Below are 21,127 nucleotides of genomic sequence, written 5' to 3' on the forward strand. Positions count from 1 at the left end.
CAATGGAATTTCATAATACTTATTTCGGTGAGCTTTGAGAATGACTGATTTGACCTCGTAACTCATTCACATTTTCTTCACCCTGATCCTAACTCCTAAGCTGCGCATGCGCGGTATTGTGTGCTTGTTCGGCCAAAAAGGACGCTACCCTGCCATTAAAACTATAGAAATTCGCATTATAAAAGTTACTTACTGGTGAACATCAATAGGAAATATTCTTCAAAGATCTTCATTATGACCTATAGAAGTAGGAGGTAAGAATAATATAAGAGACTGCATGTGGTGCTATGTATTGTCGATTTAATAATTTTTCAGGTTGATGCTGCTGAGGTTCCGCCATTACGTCCATCCAAGACCTACCTACTGTGATGATACCAATTTAGCCTAGGTATGTGCACTGTGCAGTGTGCACAATAAAATTTTTCCTCTGATATCAATGAAAATTATATGGCTGAAAAGAGAATTTTTCTTGGAAAATTATCATAGAAATATTAGTGGATTACAAGTAAAAGTGAAAAAGCTACGAATTTTTTCCTTTATTAAATTAGGTAGCAAGGTAGGGTACCTAGGGCTAGAGGGTAACGTCAATGCCTGTCTCTTATACACATCTAGATGTGTATAAGAGACAGGTCCTAGCCGGTCCTCTGATGTCACTTCTTCGAAAAACTTTGAACGAAGGAATTTTGCCGGCTGACTGGAAAGAAGCTAAAGTGACACCATTGTTCAAGAAAGGCAACAAAAGCTGCCCGGGCAACTATCACCCTGTCAGTTTGAAAAGTGTTGTTTGCTTTGAAACTAATGGAATCTGTTGTGAGGGACTGATTGATAGATCATTTGACTGCCAATAATCTCCTATCAGACTGTCAACATGGCTTTATTGCTGGGAGATCCTGCACCACTAACCTCTTGTCGACTGAACGAATGGACCCGCCTGCTGGACAAAAGGGAGCCAGTAGATGCAATGTACCTCGATTTTGCCAAGGCATTTGACAGTGTCCCACATGAGCNAATAGCTATCTCTTGACAGGTTATTGCAGATAAATGGATAGGGTAAACGCACCATATTCCGACGCTGTGGGTAATTCTGACACATCTCAACTTTTTCCTTTATATTAAGCTTTGTCTTAGTTCCACCCATGTGTAGATGGTTGAAATAGTGACGTCGTACTATTGCACGCAATATTTCTGCAAAACACTAGGTCTGGCGGGAAAATTTTTAGATCCTCGGAGCAAAAGTCCACGTCACCCGATGAGAACATCAAAACATGCCAAAGTTGATAGTTGACCTTGCTCTACCAAATAGTGATAAACTGTTGGTGTAGAAAGAATATTATGGTATGAGACTTTTAAATAAGTATGTGAATAAATTAGGAATCCTTTAAGTTTACTTGAATATGCTGATTATGAGTGGTAAATAAATCAATAGATGTTAATTTAAGAAACAGTTTTAGACACATTAAAACTAATTCTGACATGTGTCAGAAATTACTCAGAATTACGACACACAGCCGTGACACAGGGTGTCATATTCCGACACAGCTTGCACAGGGTGTCGGAATTCCAATGCAAGGGTGTTGGAATTAGGAATTACGATTTTGAAGCGCTGTTGGAATTAGTCTCACAATATGCCGCATTTAGTCACACACAGTGTCGGAATTCAGCGATTTTGTTGATTTCAATTCTAAAGGCTTTTAAATAAATATGGCAACAGTTTGTGATGTTTCATCATTGCTGGCGCGTAGTGTGGTGTTTTGAGAGTGACGTAAATCAGTCGGAACTCGAGTTGCACATACGGTGATCTATTTATAGCCATTTATTTCTTGCTACATCCTTAAGGTGTTGGAATATGGTGTGTTTACCCTAGATATAAATATCTTAAGACCAGTAGAGTTCCAGCCTTGATTATTGTACTAATTCCATACTAATTATCAGCTCCTAAAATGTCTCCAGCATTTCAGTTGCAATCTTGTTATTTTTGTGTTCTAAAAAACTTGATCAGCATACTTGTTTTAGTTACTATTTCGAAAATAATTTCTCTCCTTACAAAAAGATTATTAGTATCAAATGGCATTACTGTGTCTTCTGGACCAGTTTTCCTCTACATTTTTTTTTTTGCCTGTGAAAAGATGTTGTCATGATGTAGCACTAAAAGCAATCCATGGATCAGCCACACTTTTTCCATTGTTTTTTTTCCTGCAGTGCTTTATCTTCATTCTCAGATGGAGGTTCTGCTAAGATTTTCTGGAAGTTCTTCAGTACAGCTGTTAGAACTGGAACCAGTTGTGACAAACTCTTGTTCTGATTCATCACTGCAGCTTTTATTTCTAGAATGAATCTCAGCATCTGTATCTGAAATTTCATTGACCTCCATCCCATAAAAATTTATATCCATGATGCTAATGTGAAAGAAAAAGAATATAGTTGAAAATGAGAACAATCAACTGTACAATTTACAGAAAAACATATTATTGTAAGCAGTGTTAATTCTGAAAAAGATTCAAATGAACAGAAGCACACGACAATATATATGATGAATAATCTATACGAGGTAAATATGACTGAACAAACAATGTAAATGCCCACAATTTGATCGGGATGATGAACACCTGGACTGGTCGTCCAACTCTTTCCATTGTCATTCCTATGCATAATATACATCATTCACGGAAAACATAAGCAATTACAGCAAAGCAATTATGACTCAAAGCTAAGAGATTACTTGCGCACATTGCTCACTAATGTGAGCCATAGCATGCGTGTCTTCACCTGGTAAACATTGCCAGAAATAATGACTAATTTCAACCATAACTGAGGTGCACCAAATATGGTCTCCATTATTACATGACCCAATGACAGAGCTTACCTTTGCAGAGCTGCATACTGCTTTTCTCCCTGCTATCTGCCAGGGGACTGAAGATATACAAATTTAAACATGTTGCCTGTCCAGCAATTTTATCAGTCTAATTTAATTTTTTATGCATCTGTTTGAAATTTCAAGTGATTTATGGCATATGGCATTGAAGGCATGAGTATGATTTTTTCTCAAATTTTTTAACATTTCAATTTTTTAGCCTTGAATTTTTTGTTCATAACACTGGCCTTTATGGATCATAAGTAATATATATGAACCACCATTTCTAGAATTCTGAAGAATTCTAGAACTCATTTCTACATAGTGGCAGCATTTGCTAATTGCAGCTGAGCAAAACATAAAAAGAACTATTCACTGACCAAGATGTGGTTATAATTGAGATTCCTTCATTTATTTCAGGGTTGGCTATTTTTTTGATTTTTTTAATAAAATCAAAAAAAATCAAAAATCAATGATTTTTTTTATTTTTTCATGATTTTTTTGATTTATTTGATTTTTTTGATTTTTTCAACTTTTTTGTCTTTTTGAATTTTTAAACGTATATTATTTTATAAAAAAATCAAGTGATTTAATCACATGATTTAATCATTTTGATTTAATCATTGCCAACCCTGATTTATTTACAAAGATGAGTTAATAAATTTGGCTGTCTGATGAACAGAGGTAAGCTGAAAAGGCCTAACTTTTGTTTGATACCAATTCTGCTGCCCTGTCGTAAATCATACTATCTGCTCATGCAATATTGGGCTGAGGGATTTCATTTTCAGCCATTTTTTTTATAGAATGGCAAATTTGCTCTGCTGAAACTGTAAATGTTGCACATTTTTGAAAATTAAACATATTATTATATTACTTCTATAAACATTGTGACCATTGTACACCAGCATTTACATCCTAAATATTTTTCTTTTTTATTTTTAACATAATTTTTGTTTTTCCCATATTTTCTAATTTACATATATTTCCAGATCTCGTTCACGCTCACGTTCTTATGACCGGGACCGCGGTCGACGGGACGACTGGGGTCGGGGGTCAAGTAGCTATGGTGGAGGGGGTGGATTTGGGGGGAGGTCATCCCTTAAGGGCAAACAGCCTGGGGGCAACCTGCGAAAGCCACGCTGGGACCTCTCCAAATTGACACCTTTTGAGAAGAATTTTTACCGTCCCTCTGACGCCGTTGTAAATCGTCCTAAACATGAAGTTGAAAAGTACAGGTGAGATTGAAGAAATTTGCATGTTAGTTGTTATAGTGGATCATTTGTATTGCCATTTTCATGATTTTTTTTACCTTAATTGCATGGTGTTTGCCAGGCAATTGCCCTTCATTTAAAACACCCTTCATTTCAATTTTGCCCTTCATTTGCCCTTCATTTCAATTTTGCCCTTCAAACAAGAAGTCTAAGCCTGACATAATAATGCGGGGTTAAAATATTTTATTTCTGCTAGGGTACCTACTTTAGGATAAAAATATTTAAATGATTTGAATCATTAGATGATGGTTTCCTGTATCTCATTGTTGTTTAATGTTTCAGGAATGATAAAGACATCACACTTCGGGGGAATAACATACCAAACCCAATTCAGTATTTCTCTGACTTCACATTCCCTGACTATGTGGAAACGGAAATTCGCCGCCAGAATTACGAGTATCCAACTCCTATTCAGGCCCAAGGCTGGCCCATTGCACTGTCTGGGCGTGACATGGTTGGTATTGCTCAGACTGGGTCTGGCAAGACCCTGGGCTACATTATGCCTGCCATCATACACATCAACAATCAACCTTACCTCAGTAGAGGAGATGGACCAATCGTTTTGGTTTTAGCACCCACCAGGGAGCTTGCCCAGCAAATCCTTACAGTCGCGCAAGATTTTGGCTCCTCTGTTAAGATTCGTTCGACTTGTGTTTTTGGTGGAGCTCCTAAAGGCCCACAAATCAGAGATTTGGAAAGGGGCAGTGAGGTGAGCACCACAAGGGTTTCAGTTGAAAAAAAAGTTGCGTGTCAGGATTGCTTTGGGGTTTAATTTCTTTTCTTTCATTCTCGATGTGGAATTTGTTTGAATCTGTCTTCTCACTTGGTTTTTGGTATACTAATAATGTTCCTGTTCAAAACAACCTTGCAATTAAACTCCAGTTGCGGCTGCTCTAACATTAGTTCTGCAACTTTGACTAAAATCATTGCCATGATGTAGATACTCACCAGCATTCATTCTCATGCCATAACAAAATCTCAAATGATATTTGTGCAGATCTGCATCGCAACACCTGGAAGGCTCATTGATTTCCTGGAGTGCGAGAAAACAAACCTACGCCGCTGCACATACCTCGTGCTGGACGAGGCTGATCGCATGCTCGACATGGGATTTGAGCCGCAGATCAGAAAAATTGTTGATCAAATCAGAGTGAGCTATGAGATTAAACTAGTTCTGCAGAATTTTTTTTTTTTTGCTTTAAGTCTCATTAGAGCAGTTTATCGTAATAACTTTTTGGGTGATTTTCCTGTTCCATAGGAACAAGGTTGTGTTTTCATAACCTATTATTTTTGAGACCTCATTATCATTTTTATTACAAGACTTTACAATTGCCTCGATTTCGAGAATTGAGGTCATGAATATGTTGAATTCACCAGCCGGACAGACAAACTCTGATGTGGTCTGCCACGTGGCCTCGGGAAGTACGCAACTTGGCTGAAGATTTCCTGAAAGATTACGTGCAGCTGAACGTCGGGTCGCTGCAGCTTTCTGCCAACCACAACATTCTGCAAATTGTGGACGTGTGTCAGGAGGGAGAGAAGGATAACAAGTATGTAGAGTTCCATGATGTGTAATGTGCTCGCCATGTTCATATTTTTATGTATCTATTATTGCACATTGTCATTTTCTTGACCAATAAATGTATTAAATCTTGAAATAAATAATTTGATTTTTTTGTTTATACTTGATTTATTTATACCAATTGGTGCGATGTGGTGTCATGATTTTTCTTACACAACACCAATGTTTCAGGCTCTATCAGCTTCTGAACGAAATGGCACAGGAGAAATCGTGCAAGACGATCATCTTCATTGAAACTAAACGCAAGGTTGAACTTGTCACCAAATCCCTTCGCTCCTCGGGGTAGGTTGTAGTACATAACATCTTAATGCTGGGATGCTAATTGTGCCCTTAGCATTTCACTATACAATTCAGTGCAAGGCGTAATATGATGCTGTAAAGTTTTAGTATGTGAACAATTTGCAGTAAAGTTACAAGGATAGTCAGTAGATGAAAGTTTATTCACTAAACTCGCTACAAATGTTAGTGTCATCTCATCTTGACGTGTTGACGGTGTGTGTAACCTAATCCCGCTTTTAATTTGAATATTGCGTTTTACATGGCAACGAAGTGAATCAATGATCTCTGCTTCACTACCAGGTAGTGATGAAGCACTTAAGACTTGAGTTCATTCTTGTTATTAATCAGCACCGGTATACAAATTTGAACTTAGACCACGGAAATATGTGACTCTTAGCATTTAAATCTATATGGAAATATTGAAAAGTAATATGCAAAATTTTTTTCATTTTGCCGTTTGAAATAAGCTGATATTATTGCAACTGAATTTTTTTTTTTTTTTCACAGTGCAATCGATATGCATTCATTTTGATCAATTATATTCAAGAAAAAAATGTTGTCTTGTATTTTGTGTGACGAATAAAGTAGCAGTTGAATGTGAACTACGCATTGCTCATGCCATCCGACTTCTCTTTTGAACGACTCTTATTATAAAACATAAATTCTTCTTCGTCAGTTGGTTCGCCCAAATAACTTAATGCCATTTTTCATGTGTGGTTATTGTCACCTTATATTTACCTATTATTTTCCTGGCTTTTTTACAGTTGGCCTGCAATGTGCATTCACGGAGACAAGTCTCAACAAGAGCGGGACTGGGTTTTAAAAGGTAAGTAAAAATTCACTTGGGTTTTAATGCACAGTAATATCCTATCTTGTTTCTTGTAGGAAAATGGGTTTTAACATTATTTATATATATCTAAAGTTTTTGGTACAGTCATGAGTGTATGACAATATTTTGTGCAAAACCACAAATTTAAAGGCTATGTCACATCTATTCAATTTAAAAGTTTGTATCATATCACTTCCTGAATCAGATGCGTTTTTTTTTTGACATTTTGCTTTGACATTTGAAAGCTTATAGAAACGGAAATAAATTTTCACCTCGTGACAATACCAATAATGCCTCAATTAATTGCCATCAACTTTGACTTCAATTTGTATGGCCTGCTTTCTAACTTTTTTTCGACATTAATTCTCTTAACTCCTCCACCATTCATTACTTGGGTTTTTTGAGCCTATAATGCCAGCTCCGTATTGTTTTATATTTCATTTAGTGTCGATTACGATGTGTGACAAAATCGCGACCGCTTCTATAATACAGACTTTTTGTCCGCAGAATTCCGGTCTGGAAAAGCACCCATCCTTGTCGCCACCGACGTTGCTGCTCGCGGCCTTGGTGAGAGCTGCATCTATAAGTTACTAATTTATATATATTTAATGATGAGAGAGTTGACATTTCTTTATAACTTAACTACATCGCATACATACACGATATATTGAAACGTAATTTGCTTGCCACTGCTGAGGAAAAGTTGTTGATTCTGATTAATTGCTGTCACTTTATAAATAACTCCAGTGAATTGTGGAGAACGCTGTACTCTTTTGCTGCTTAAGATGAACTAATGTGCCCTTGCTATTTCAATTATTTATTAATCGTTGCGCATTATCTCTTCCCTTTGAAAATTTAATTCTTGCTACTAGACTATTGTTATCATAGCTACTGTATATTCATCTTTAATGATAAATGCATTTTCGTTTAATTGGTTCTTATACTGTGTAGAAGATTAAATATGAATTACATACACCAATCTAACCACTATAGTCAATACATAGTATTGAATTTTGCAAGATGAATGAAGGTGGAAGTTTCAAGACGAGGAGCGTCGCATGTGTGATCCATCAGTAACTTGATTGGACTTTTATTCCGTTGCAGAGGCCCATAAGCTCGAGTCAATGGTTGAGTGATCGTGCCTAGCACGACATGATCTTCATTGTGAGCTGTGGTGTCTCTTACGAGGCCGTCTTGCCTTTAGCGAGTGCGTCGGGGCAGAGAGAGGAGAGTGAGAGCCGCGGTGGTGCCTTGAGCACCGTCGATGGTGGTGGCGGCGGTGGTGGTGGTGGTGCTTTTCATCACAGTAATACAACTACTGCTGCTGCTGCTGAAGAGCAGTGGTGGTGGTGATTTCTCATCACAATAACACTGCTACTGCTGCTGCTGCTGCTGCTGCCTCTCACCTCTCCTCGTTCTGCTGCTCCTTTGATATATCGACCGTCAAAGGATGGAAAGTCGCGCTGTTGACGCTGCTACTGTCGTCGATGGCAGTAGCAGCCCGTTGCTAGGAGTCTTGTTGTGCGAGTCGTTAACGACTCCTAAGGGAACTAGAAGTCGCTAGCCCAAGCCTTTATGCAACTGCCAACTCCTGACCTGTCGCCTCGAGGTCGTCTCCTCGACTTATGCGAGCTATCACAACTCCCAACTGCGCTCCTGAAGCGCCTGTGAGCCGTCTTACTTTACACACCAATTCTTGTCAGAGCCTCAGGGTTGTGTCCTACAGCCCTGAACTGAGACAAGCACGTACAAAACACTGCTATATAAGATAAACTCTTCACACTGAGTAACGCGAGGAACTTTTCTAGCTCTTGCGCATTGTGCACTAATCAATGCAGTGCTGTAATGATCATCCATTCAGCAGCTTAGCGAGACAATTAGACTGAAATTGTGTAAATCTAACTCACTTGACTTTTTTCGGAACTGAGTCACTCCTAAGAAGTCGAACCTTTGAGCTGGTCACTTGTGAAGCAGTTCCTGTTGCTCTGTGTGAAGAGTTTATCTTAGAATGAAACTTGGCTCTGAAAAGCTGGTTTGCTGCACCATCACCAACTGCGGTGGTGGCGGCGGCTGCTCTGCTCGAGGACTTTTGGTCCTTGGCGGGCTGGCGTGTGAGGGAAGGAGGGCTTGCTGCCCTCTGCCTAATGCCCTCTGCCCAAGACCTAACCTGACACACAGGTAGGCTTATCACATGCCAAACTTGTCTCTTTCGAAAAATAATTTTCTATGGTTTTACACTTGTTTGGCTCTGCTAGCTCCGACACGCGCTAGAATATCTGGGGTGTGCATGTCAGCCACCACTTGTATGTAACTATGTATGTATGCGTGCGTCTTACTCCACAACAGCTCGACGTTTGTGACTGATTGATTGAACGCCAGACAAACTGATGAATCCTATGTTTGTGACTTGATTGATTGAATGCTAGACAAACTGATGAATCCTGTGTTTGTGACTTGATTTATTGAACGCCAGACAAACTGATGAATCCTGTATTTGTGAAGCTGTTGATGGACTTCTTACACGGGAAGCTAAAATAAAAGCTCTCGTATTTCAAGTTTTTTTTTTTTAATTTATCACTTCTATTATGGTCGAATCTGCGTGCGTCGAAGGTTCTTCCTTTCCAAAAAACCTATTATCTTCTTACTTTATGTATAGAAAAGAAGCTCATTTCCTGAACATTTATTTCCTATACCCGTGTAATGACCGTCTTCTTACCACTTGTTAGATTTTAGAAACTAACGCCAGTCTGCTTCATTTCTGCTGATGTTAGTATTATCCCCTTACCCACTGCAGGAGTGGACTAATGGTAGCGTCGATAGGGGCAGGAAGCAGTGCATACGAGGCTTGTGTGTGGGACTTGCTTACGGGCATCATGTTTGTTGTCTAAAATGCGGATTCTAAGGCAAACATACGATTAATTGGTCCTCGGAATTCCAAGTTGCGATATAGATAATTTGTTTCATACCTTCATGAAAGAAAAATTAAAAATTAGCCGGAGAACTGGCGACATATAAATAACTTCTTCAAATCTTTTTAAAACGTGCGTTAAAACTCGAAGTAAGACATCTATCTCGGTGAAAAATAATGGTAAATTTGTTTTAGAGAAACTGGGATTTAGTGATACAATTGGTATTAAATCGCCGATGAAACTAGTTCGCCTCATGCGATCAGGCTGTACAGTTACACCAAGCTTGGTCCATGCAAAAATACTCTTCCAGATTATTGGTGCAATCTTCGAAATCTTTCATGTGTAGATCTGTCATTGTATTCTGTACCTCTAAATTTGTTTTTAATTTTTTTTCCTTTTTAGATTCTCATCAAACTTCCATATATTGGATTAGTGTCAAATATTTCTTGTTGATTTTCCCAGAGACGGCAAAGAAAGCAGGAACTAAATACTCCTACAAATACTGTTTATTCTTACTTTGTATCATCTATTTGTTTGTTTCTGATCCTTCACACCCTCCCACTATCCAAATTTATCGTGTATTCTTTCCGAGGCATCTGATTTTCTTCCTAGTCCTGTACTGACTTTACTCAATTTCATGAATATATAAACATATTTCAAGAACATACGCTCGGCAGTATTCTGATCGTCATATTTCTTCTCTGTTCATTTTCTTTACTTTCTTTACAAGAATCACACGCTCTTATGTTCCTATTCAGTCCTGTCTTTTCAGTTTCTGATGACCTCGAAATTAGCAAGGAATGTGGGGACTGGTGCATTTGATGGTTACGAGACATTGGTATGACTACGTCTAACTTTTACTTGTCACGAACAGACGTCGACGACGTGAAGTTCGTCATCAACTACGACTACCCATCTTGCTCTGAAGATTACGTTCACCGCATAGGAAGAACAGGCCGATCTGATAAGACAGGCACAGCCTACACTTTCTTCACCGCCGACAACTGCAGACAAGCCAAAGATCTCATCGATGTTCTCAAGGAAGCCAACCAAGTTGTGAATCCCAAGCTCTACGAGATGCAAGACATGCGCGGTGGAGGTACGAGTTTCTTGAATATTTCTATTGTGTACGCAGAATTTGCGATATCAATATCAGGTAATCAAAATGTGCACTGATCAGTTGCTTTTAGTTGGGACTGTCGTGTTTAGGACAGGCTTGCATATGGTCTTTCAAGTGTTTGCTGTCACACTTTATGTACATTGTACACATTGTGTTCATTTCATTTAATCTTGATGTTTATATATAACCTATGTTGAGCTTATAATTCTATGTTGAGGGAGTGTAGACGCTTGTTTTTTGGTGTTAGATAATTTTACATTCCTAACTTCAGCGGTTATTATCAATTAATTAAAAACAGGACGGTAGTTGCAAGGTCATGAAGGCTCAGATGAGCTCGGTAGTGTTCGTGATTAACCATCGTACAAAAGTAGATTAATGGGTGGGTCAGGTGATGTGATTTTTATTATCGTTAAACATTTGCTGTGACTAGTCTTATTCGGTGACACCTGGCGCTGATCAACCATAAACAAGAATTCTAACATTTCATGCACCTTTTTAACTGTTAACAAATGTATTATGACCTAGAATAAACGTTGTAGCGACTTGAAATTCACAAAGGATAGGTCAATAAATCTCTTCGGTGTACAGGTGGGCGCAACAGATGGCGTGGAGGAGGAGGAGGCGGTGGTCGTGACCGTGATCGTGATCGTGATCGTGACCGTGACCGTGATCGTGGAGGTTATGGAGGAGGAAGTTCTCGTGACGACCGTCGTGGCGGCGGTGGCAGCGGATACAGCAATGGCTACGGTACGTCGTCATCCTCCTCGTCCTACGACAAGGAAGGTTTTAATAGAACCGGAGGCTCTTCCTCCACCACCGCTGGTGGTAGTGGTGCTGGTGGTGGTGGGTCGAGCGTTGCAAGTGGTGGCACCCGTCGTGGTGAAAGCAGCAATAGCTACAGTAATGCAGGAGGCAGTAATAATAATGCTTCTTCCATGCCTTCCACTTCTCATGGAGGAGGAGGTGGTCCTCTACCACTCATGGGAGTAAATGCCGTTAATCCAAATTACGGTGCGGGTAACCCAGGACCATCTAATGGCGACGGCAGCGGAGGAAGCGGGCCGTCATTCCAGCAGCGCTCGATGATGCAAAGCAACTACGGGGCCGGTGGGCAAGGAGGGAACAACATGCCACAGCAGCAATTTGGGGGTAACCCTGGCATGTATGGCGGTATGCCTCAACAGCAGATGTCTCAGCAGCAGCAGCAGCACCAGATGCAGCAGCAACAGCACCAGATGCAACAGCAGATGCAGCAGCAGATGTCTCAGATGCAGCAGAACTGGGGTGGGATGATGCAAGGCCCTGGCAATCAATCGATGGGCGGTGCTGGCATGCAGCAGATGGGCTGGAATCGATAATTTTGATTTCTACGGTGAAGGAGAATCAAGTTAGTTTTCATCTCTGAAGTATTCTTTTGTTCCCATCAATGGAAACCGTAATTGTATCTCTCAGAAATTTATTGCTTTTATTTTGATTTCGTGAAATTTTGAGCAAAATTTCATATTTCTGAGGAGCATAATTCCTATTTGCTTGTCTCACTGCACTGTGGCATTCATTATCGTATTTTCCAGTGCAAACGCTATTATACGAAATTGTTCGTGCTTTCAACTGCATTTATTTCCTGTTGTTGAACTATTATGATCACTGCCGTAAGCTGAGAGTATTTAACGCCTATGTAACCTGAAAGTCTATACTCGTATTTAAAAACATTCTGGGAGCCTAAAAAGATGTTTTGCTGGTATATCTTATTTTTACTTGCAGTTAAGTCGTTCAATTGTTTATTGTTGTAAGTACGGAAACCGTAATGTTTCTCCTTTCATTTAGATAGTTTGATGATCAGTTTAGAGGGAGATGAGCTGTGAACTGAATTGTTCTTGCTCGGTGTATTCAAGCGGGTTGAGAGATGGCTTTACTAACTGAGAGTTGGTGTGGTAAATCAGCGTTTAAAATTTTGACTTTCTTCACTGGATGAAGGATTTGTGAGGTGTCTTCTTCACTCTTTAAATTATGTCTTGCTTTGTGGTAGCGAATTATAATGTAACCCTTATTTCAAAGATTGTTTTCTGCTATTTGTGTCTGCCTACCTGACACAATATGCTGACGAAATCCCTCTAACTAATTCATGTTATTCTTTGTTGAAGGGAGAATATTGAGGTGCAGGGAAGTTATGTTTCTTGGGATTGCAGTAACTATTGCATGGGCTGAACGTCCTTGTCGGGGCTCTGCAAATTAATTTAAACTTCTTCGAATTTAAATTTTTAAACTTCTTCGAAAGGCCGTAATTTCTTCGTTGTTATGGAAGAGAGTTATTATTCCATTTATTTCACAATATCTCTCGTTAAATTTTGTGTTGAAATCACCTTACTTGAAAAGACTAATCAGCCTTTTTGTGATCCTTCATTTTTCAATCATTATTGAGTTCAGGATGAGGGTCTGTGGGCTCGAGTCAAGGTTACTGATTACGTGCAACTTGGCAAGATTGAGATGGACAATAGCCGGTGAACCTCGGTAAAATGTCAACTCATTACTTTCTAAGTAAACAAATTTGTCAACTTGTTCCTTTGTTATTCCCATGAAACTAGAGACGAGAAAGCAAGTCTAGAGGAGGGAGGGAGAAAGTTGTTTGTTCGATGGTATTTTAAGGTCTGATTTAGATGGTCAAGGGCTGATCTAGATTCCTTTTTCATACCACAAATTGGTCTAGTTGTTATAATGCCGTTCCTAATTGTGTAGAGAAAAGCAAGCAAGTCTAACGTGCATGCTTTTATGTCATTGTTTGGCAGGTAGGTGAAGTGACCACTCGGGCCGCCCGTGAAGTGTGCGCGGTTGCCTCCTACCTCTCCCTGCACCTCCTCTTCCGGCTTGCTAAACTCGGCGTCTTATTCACAGCCGTGTCACCTCACACACATGCGTTCTTTGTCGCTCTGCAAATCTCTCTAGTTTTAAAAAGAGTTCGATTTAAGCCCAAATTTACTTTCTGGTAAGAATTGTGATTGGTGCAAGTCATGCTGGAATATTATTCTTGTCGGCCACGCTGGACTAATCTTGTGTCCACAAAAAATAAAGTACTGTAATATATTACTAAATAAGTGCTAGCTGCTTTATTGTAGTTTAAGCTGAAATTTGTACCATTAGACTTTGTAATTGCGTTATCTCTGATGCATTGAACTTCACCTGGAATGAAATGGTTTATAATGAAATTTTTTCGTCATTGAAATTATTGCTTTGCAACAGTAAGTCGTATATTTAATGATCAACACGACTTGTGATAAGAAAGCACAGAATTCGTGACTGTTTGATTCATTCCTTTATCCTCATTAACCGTAGGCACGTCAGACAAAAAGCATAAATTATAATGAAATTGATGTGTCTGTAAGGAAGGAGCTCGAGAGCCCGCTCTGTAAAACACTAAAAATGTAGCTGGGTATCTTATCTCTCGTGTAAGGAATATAAGTTCGGAGGTGCTGGACGTTTAATGTGCAAATCACTGCTTTCTAAAGTATTTGTCTAATTTAGAGTGCATTGGGAATCATTATCTCTTTAGAACTTGCTTCATATTGTTCTCGTAATTGAGCATTTCGAGGTGTCGAAATTAACGACTTAACGTTTTCATATGTGATTTCATGGGGATGGATATTTTGTGTAAAAATTTGCGAATGAAAATGCTAAAAATGCTGGCGAAATTATGCTTTCGCTGTTAACGGCGACATCAATTTCCTAGTTATAAGCTTGTCACGTTCATGGTGGCTATTCAATTCCACCGGTTTAGTTGATTGAAATCTTTCCAAATATTAGGTAGTGTTCATGTCGAAAAATCTTCGTCAAATGCGCAGTTATAATTGGCTTTGATCAATGTCATCCGAGATTATTTGCCGTCGTTCACGAAGACCAATTATTATTTGCCTTGACTGAGAAAAATAATTTCTTGCCTGTACAATTTTTTCGATTTCATATTTAAATTCCTTTCATATGTTAATCCACGGTCAAATTCTGTCGTAGTTCTTAAGCTTATTTTTGTCCATTTTGCGTTGATATTTTCGTAGTGCTTTACGAGATAGCGTCGAGTCTCAACTAGGGGTGTTGAGAAATAAATTATTTTTAGTAAAGGCCAGAAAGAAACAAGTGTCAAATTGAACTCTTGATTATCCTCGATGGTTGAACGGCACCATAACTATTGGAAAGCATGTAGCGGTGACGTGAAGGAAGAGTTGGCTTGGATCATAGCCTCTTGACTGGTCACCGATTGGGTAGGATTATTTTCCGAACCACGAAATGCACAACTTGTCATTCTGGCACTTTGATTATGCCCTCACTCATGATGTCAGACACAAAAAAAACACGAGTGAATAAATCTCGTTTCGAATGAAGTTTTGGGTTCCAATGAAACTTCTGCAAGTTATATTTAACCTAAACAACAAACTTTCTTAGGTAAAATTTAAATGCATCAGTTTTGTGTAGTTGAAGAATTACGCAAGTTCATCGATGCACAACACTCGCTCCGGAAGACTAATATACTGCAACCAGCGACGAATTCGGTGAAGTTGGGCGGCTTCCAATCAATTCACTCATGACTGCGGTAGCATAGATGTATGTAAAGGAAGAAGCTTCGTTTCTTGAGAGAACGGTAAACATCGACACAGCATGCACATGGCGTTAACCCATTTACTGCCGTGAAGCCCGAAGATAAATCATGAACTTTAACCAATAACAATAGATAGTATGCGCCCTGATCTTCATTTAGAGATCACAATTGAGGGCCAACTTATGGGAAAAGCTGTTCGTCTAATGCCAATAATCAATTTGGCTCTCCAATGTTACTGAACGGATATGAATAAGGAAGTATCGAAGGAAAAGTGAACAGTTAGTGGGTTAAACTCAGCGAGAAAAAACAATTTCCCATCACACAAAATCAAATTGATCTAAAATTACGTGACAAATCTACAATTCCTCATCACAATACCAACCTAACTTGGTATTTTGCAAGAAAGTTAAAATTGTACAGGTCAATACGTATATATACTATCTGAAATTCCGTAAGAAAATACAATTGCTAAGCGCAAAACGAATTCGACAACAGAGTACACGAGAAACTGATAATTTCTCCGTGTAATTCCAATGTGGTCCTGACTTGTGAAAAGAAACTAAACTTTTCAGCACAAAACAAGCAAATTAATAAATGAGAAAAAATAAAAACTTAAATCAATTTAAATTATAAAATAAAGAAAAAGTACATTTTAAACCTGCGGTTTACTGAAAGTACTGATGTTCAGTATTTTCTGACTTATACTGTTAGATGTATGATTGTGCGATGTAACTCCAACAATTAATTGAGATATTTGCTCGCGATACAAATAAATATACAAACACGACGTCTAACTTGCAACAGCTCCCTCGTATCTATGCCTCGTACCGGGGCACATTATATTATTAATTTCCGCGCGATATGGTCAATTTATCAGTACCATATCACTTGACCTTGAATGATGCGGCAAAAAAAGACAATTATCGTCATAATTGAAATATGACTTTGACCTCAAACAAAACAAAGCAAGTAAGCGATAAATTCTCACTCCAAGTGGTCTGGCTAGTAGGCATCAATAGGACAGTCTCGCAGCCAACAGCGCTCACACAGATGTCCTGCAGACGCGCTCGTGGCCGACGAGACCTTGCGATCAGCGGCTTCGGAGTCCCCGTCTTGGTTCACCGCACGGCTTGCCGCGTCAAGGATAAACGTGGGGCAATCGCGAGTTTCGTCCCGCTCTTCGAGATTTCTACATGAAACTTCTCTTCCGTCTTCGACGAGAAGTATATCTTTTTGCTGCAATTCAAGCGCTCGGAGTTGCTCTTCTAGCTCTGCAATCTCGGTAAACTTCCTCTGGATCTGCAACAATACGCAAACTCAGTCGACGATTATTAGATTCAGTGTAACATTTTCAGAGTCAATTACGGTGTGTAAGTTCAGCTATGTACATGGTATGTAATTTACGCCGTTATTTTACCAATTAAACTATAATATTAGAATAATTATTTTAATTATCCCATCAAGTGTAGAATGCACTTACATTTAAATAGTTGAATAATCAAAAATTGTTTTACTGGAACGCTGAAATTTGATAGCTGACTTAAAGGGCTTCAAATATTTTATGTGTTCCCTCAATATGTGCCATTTACTACTATCCGTTAGAATTTTCTACATTTCCAATGTCAAACTTTGATAAAATTAGCACGAGCTATTGTATTGGGCTCAATGGCTCGGTTTTGTGCAATAAATAAACAACTCGCCTAAATAATTCCACCTAAATTAGAGGGCACTTTTTTGCAGTCGTTTAAAAATGATATCTACGAAGTTCAAAGCAGGCTATAAAACTAGTATATAACGAATAGCATCATGAGATGCAATACTTATGAAATGCGACGGATCTTACATCAGGGGCGACACGGCGAGTCGTGGTATCGATGATGCTCTGGCAGAACTTGTCGAAGGGAACGCAGTTTACACTACCACCCTGGCCCAGGTACCAGTAGCTGCTGCTGTTGTAAGGGTTGTAGTACTCCTGCTGCAACACAAGCGGTGGTTGTGGCGCCAAATTAAACATGTCACGTGGAGGAACAATGTTCGCCAAGATGTTCGCTCGTGATACAAATGAAATGCACAAACACGACGCCCAATTTGCAATTAAAGAGCTTCCAAATTCGAGAAGAGTTTCAGTACTTTCTAATTTGTACTGTTCGATAATATACGATTGTGTGATATAGCTTCTACAATTATCGCAATTCTCGTTAGAACGCCTGGCTTATTTTTAAATAACTTTTAAACGAATAGAGTTCATTTGCCTACTTCGAACTGCCAAAATTCTATTAAATCGGAATTCCAGAATTACACGCGTATTGTTTTCAAGCGAAATATTTTTTATTCAATACTTCGTTACTGAAGTTTGGGCTTACTTGGTCGGCTGTGAGCAGCACTTCGATGACCCAGACGTCGCGCAGCAGCTCCCTCGTAACTATGCCTCGTACCGGGACACAGCGAACACCTGAGGGATACAAGCGTGTCTCAACTCTCAGTATACCTCTCGGCACCAGGCGTTCAGGTACAGAATATCAGTGAAGACGGATTATACACAATGTTGACAAAGAGTTAACGTCTACTGAATCAAATAAGATAGGAATCGCAGATATAACTCATTTTGGAGAGTAGCTTAAACTGGCAATTCATGCACGAACCTAACGAAAGCCTGTATAGTTGAATAATTCTCGTAAGAGGAATGAGAGGCAGTGAGATTGAATTACAACCGAGAATTAATTTTGAATGACATAGCAGCCGCCACTCCATCACCACACCGCAGCCCCCACTCCCTCACCACACCGCAGCCCCCACTCCCTCACCACACCGCAGCCCCCACTCCCTCACCACACCGCAGCCCCCACTCCCTCACCACACCGCAGACTCTCCCCGCCGGCTGTGATGTGTGGGAGGATGAGGTGTTCGTTGATGTTTAGCACACCCCGCACGAAGCGGGCGAGTGTGGCGGGTGTGGCTGCCGTGCCCACCACTCTGCCCGCCGCGTTCAAGCCCAAGCACACCGTCGAGGTGGGTTCACTGTTCAGGTGGGCGACCAACAACTGCACAAACCAACACCTCCATGATTGGCGTTCCAGGTACCGGTGTAAAATAAAACTAGTTTTCCATTTTATTGAAACCAGTTGAGTGAGAATTATTATAAAATTAGAAGCGTTAACCTCTTCTTCATTTCAACTGCACGAATGTCAAAAGAACGATTGTTAATTGTAAACAACTGTTCACAGTTATAGAAAATATGTTATCATTAAACAATTTTTCTCGGCACTTCTTAAACAGTTTTTCTCGGCACTACAAGCAATTAATCATGTCAAGTAATTATGTATACAGCTTACATTAATGAATTCTTGTCGTTCGACCTCATCGAGTTTGCGCGGTGCAATGACGCTCAGTGCTGCACCGTTCGCAGTGCGCAGCTCAGCAGCTTTTACACTGCAGTGTGCAGTGCTGGGGTGGTGCTGACAGCTGCTGCTGTTGTTGCTGCGCCCTGCAGCTTTAAAATGATCCAGACTGCTGCTGCCGCCGCTGCTGCTGTCACGAAGCAGGTGCGGCCAAAGGCAGCTTTGCATGTACGCATCAACCTGGGCAATCAACCACTTTAGCAGAAAAATTAATTCTTTCCCAAAGCTAAGACTACCCCGGTAATAACAATTCGCAAACAAAGATCGATTAATCAAGAACCGATAAAGAACTAGGTAAAAGTAATGTTAATAGCACATCAAAATTTTCAATTGCCGACGCATCATATGCAGTACAGAGTACACTAATAAGCAAGAGCTCACTTGCGGAGTGGGGTGTTTGTACAAAGTTTGCAGCGTGTTGGTGTAGAGCACGCCAGCCTGAGCCGTGAACGCTGCTGCTGTGACTCCGCCACCCACAACTTCTTGTTGCAACAAAAAATAAGGAATAACGACCAAACGTTCGAACATTTCAAGGGAAAGTAAATTATGAAAATATTGCTAGGAAAATTCAGTGATAGGCGTAATCATTTCTCTTTGGATACATTAAACATTAAAAAAGGCTTTCTGCCTAACTCTAACGTCTATGGAACGTGCCATAATCTCAGCACGAGTCGCCACTAAGCAGAGACGGTACTACTGCACTAATCTCGCCGCACGTCAATAAAAAACGTATAATAACTTGTTCAAAATTACGATTTGTGGGACTTGATTACCACATAGAAACTACGAAGCTGTTTTGATGTTGCTAGAAAGTTGTAGTTCAGTTCTGTTAATAAAATAGTTTCTATTTAAAACTGGCTACATTAGACTTAGTAGTTGGTGCTGTAGCGACTGGCGAGTAGAGTGGATTGACGTTAGTCGTATTAGAATTGAAAGCCTCTTAACGAGAGTTAGTGTCAGCAGAGTCATCAGAGTGCAGACTAAAGTAAAGGGGTAAGGACTAAGGACTAAACATTCAAATTTAAGGACCAAACATTCAAATTAAATAAAATCTTCAAGATCGATCGTTTTTCATCAAGTGGATTAAATCACAGTTAATTTAAATAATCAAGCTGGCTTGTACCAAAAATCATGAATTTTGCAGACGTCAGTTTCTCTTTCTGGCACGTCTCAGATCAATAACTTTGACATTACAGTTTACTTACGATTAGTTTCACTCGCCGCTTGATAGAAATCCATCATTGAGCTTGAATGGGCACAGTCAGGGTGAAAAACGTCTACAGAAGAAAATTCTACGTTGCAGACGTTGCTTGAACTTGATACCGATTTCATATTGCACTGGTTCATGTTTTCTTTGTTACCAGATTCTCGATAATCACGTTGACTAGTTATGAAATCTCTGTCATCGCTAACGAAGTGGGCGTGGCCATTTTCAGAATTAACTTTATTGATAATAAAGTTCCCGTCATATTCTCTGAACTTGCACTGATTATACTTTTGGATAACGTGATTTTCTAGGGGGTTGTTAGCACTACCGTTCACAGAAAGCTTGTGTCGCAACCCGTTAGTATTTTCGTCGCTTGTGTCCGGGTAAAAATGTCTGCAAGTTCGTGTTGAGGATTTGAAACTTTTCTCGTGATCACGGGTGAAGAATTTGCACTCCCACGGCCAAACTGGGCGCCGTGGAAAGCCAGAACGATGATTAGATGACATTTTATGCATTTAAAAGTATTATTCAATATTATAATTCATGCGTCTTGAATAGGCTAGTTAGACTTGACTTCTGACGAGGAAAAACAATAACCATTGGCATTGAGAGGAGGAAGTCATCACAGCTCACAAATTTGCACACAGTCTCACTCACTGACTCACACTAAATCTCGGTGAGTGAATAAAAGTTCACAAAAGTAAATTGAAAAATCCCTAAATGAATGGAGAATAATAATAAAACCGTAACTTTACAATGGATAATTTTTCCATGGGGGCTGGGAAAAGAATGTTTAAATTGTTACCATGTGAAACCAGCTTTCGTCGATTGCAGCTCATTTCTGTCTGTGCCTCGGCGTTGCATAAAAGCCGGCGAACGGTTAGCGGACAATATGATGTCAAACATTTTCACCAAAATTGTAACAAACACCGGTATAAACAGTAATGAAATTTCTTTTTCTTGTCAGACAGTAGAAATATGTTATTATTAAAACTTGTGGGAAACAAATTATTTTATTATATTAGTTTGATTATTTTTTTTTATTTATAACAAACATTTCAGATTGGAAACCCACTGTTGAAAGTTTTAAACCTCTCAA

At 39.5% G+C, this 21,127-nt stretch overlaps 2 protein-coding genes across 7 annotated transcripts; one reads left to right on the top strand and one right to left on the bottom strand.

Moving 5' to 3' along the window:
* Positions 1–77: 77 nt before the first annotated feature.
* LOC108680005 (probable ATP-dependent RNA helicase DDX5) lies at positions 78–14,971 on the top strand. Of its 3 annotated transcripts, none has more exons than XM_018168757.2 (11): positions 78–254; positions 3,841–4,086; positions 4,405–4,831; positions 5,120–5,272; positions 5,500–5,672; positions 5,876–5,986; positions 6,748–6,809; positions 7,320–7,379; positions 10,596–10,820; positions 11,430–12,228; positions 13,625–14,971. In XM_018168757.2, the coding sequence occupies exons 1-10, from the start codon at positions 235–237 to the stop codon at positions 12,197–12,199; spliced, it is 2,247 nt and encodes a 748-aa protein (XP_018024246.1). In that variant the 5' UTR covers positions 78–234; the 3' UTR covers positions 12,200–12,228; positions 13,625–14,971. The 3 variants fall into 3 exon arrangements, with proteins under 3 accessions (XP_018024246.1, XP_018024245.1, XP_018024247.1); XM_018168758.2 differs by having other exon boundaries at positions 84–254; positions 11,430–11,588; XM_018168756.2 differs by having other exon boundaries at positions 11,430–14,971.
* Positions 14,967–20,895, bottom strand: LOC108680007. 4 transcript variants are annotated; one of them, XM_018168761.2, is made up of 8 exons: positions 20,834–20,895; positions 20,027–20,494; positions 19,203–19,300; positions 18,756–19,001; positions 18,278–18,464; positions 17,787–17,875; positions 17,267–17,398; positions 14,967–16,722 (listed from the first exon to the last, which is right to left on the bottom strand). In XM_018168761.2, the coding sequence occupies exons 1-8, from the start codon at positions 20,865–20,867 to the stop codon at positions 16,426–16,428; spliced, it is 1,551 nt and encodes a 516-aa protein (XP_018024250.1). In that variant the 5' UTR covers positions 20,868–20,895; the 3' UTR covers positions 14,967–16,425. The 4 variants fall into 4 exon arrangements, with proteins under 4 accessions (XP_018024250.1, XP_047735905.1, XP_018024249.1 ...); XM_047879949.1 differs by having other exon boundaries at positions 20,694–20,886; XM_018168760.2 differs by lacking the exon at positions 20,834–20,895 and having other exon boundaries at positions 17,267–17,395; positions 20,027–20,685.
* Between the last annotated feature and the right edge of the window lie 232 nt (positions 20,896–21,127).

The sequence above is a fragment of the Hyalella azteca genome, unplaced genomic scaffold, assembly GCF_000764305.2.
Source record: "Hyalella azteca isolate HAZT.00-mixed unplaced genomic scaffold, Hazt_2.0.2 contig4307, whole genome shotgun sequence".
Classification (NCBI taxonomy): Eukaryota; Metazoa; Arthropoda; class Malacostraca; order Amphipoda; family Hyalellidae; genus Hyalella; species Hyalella azteca.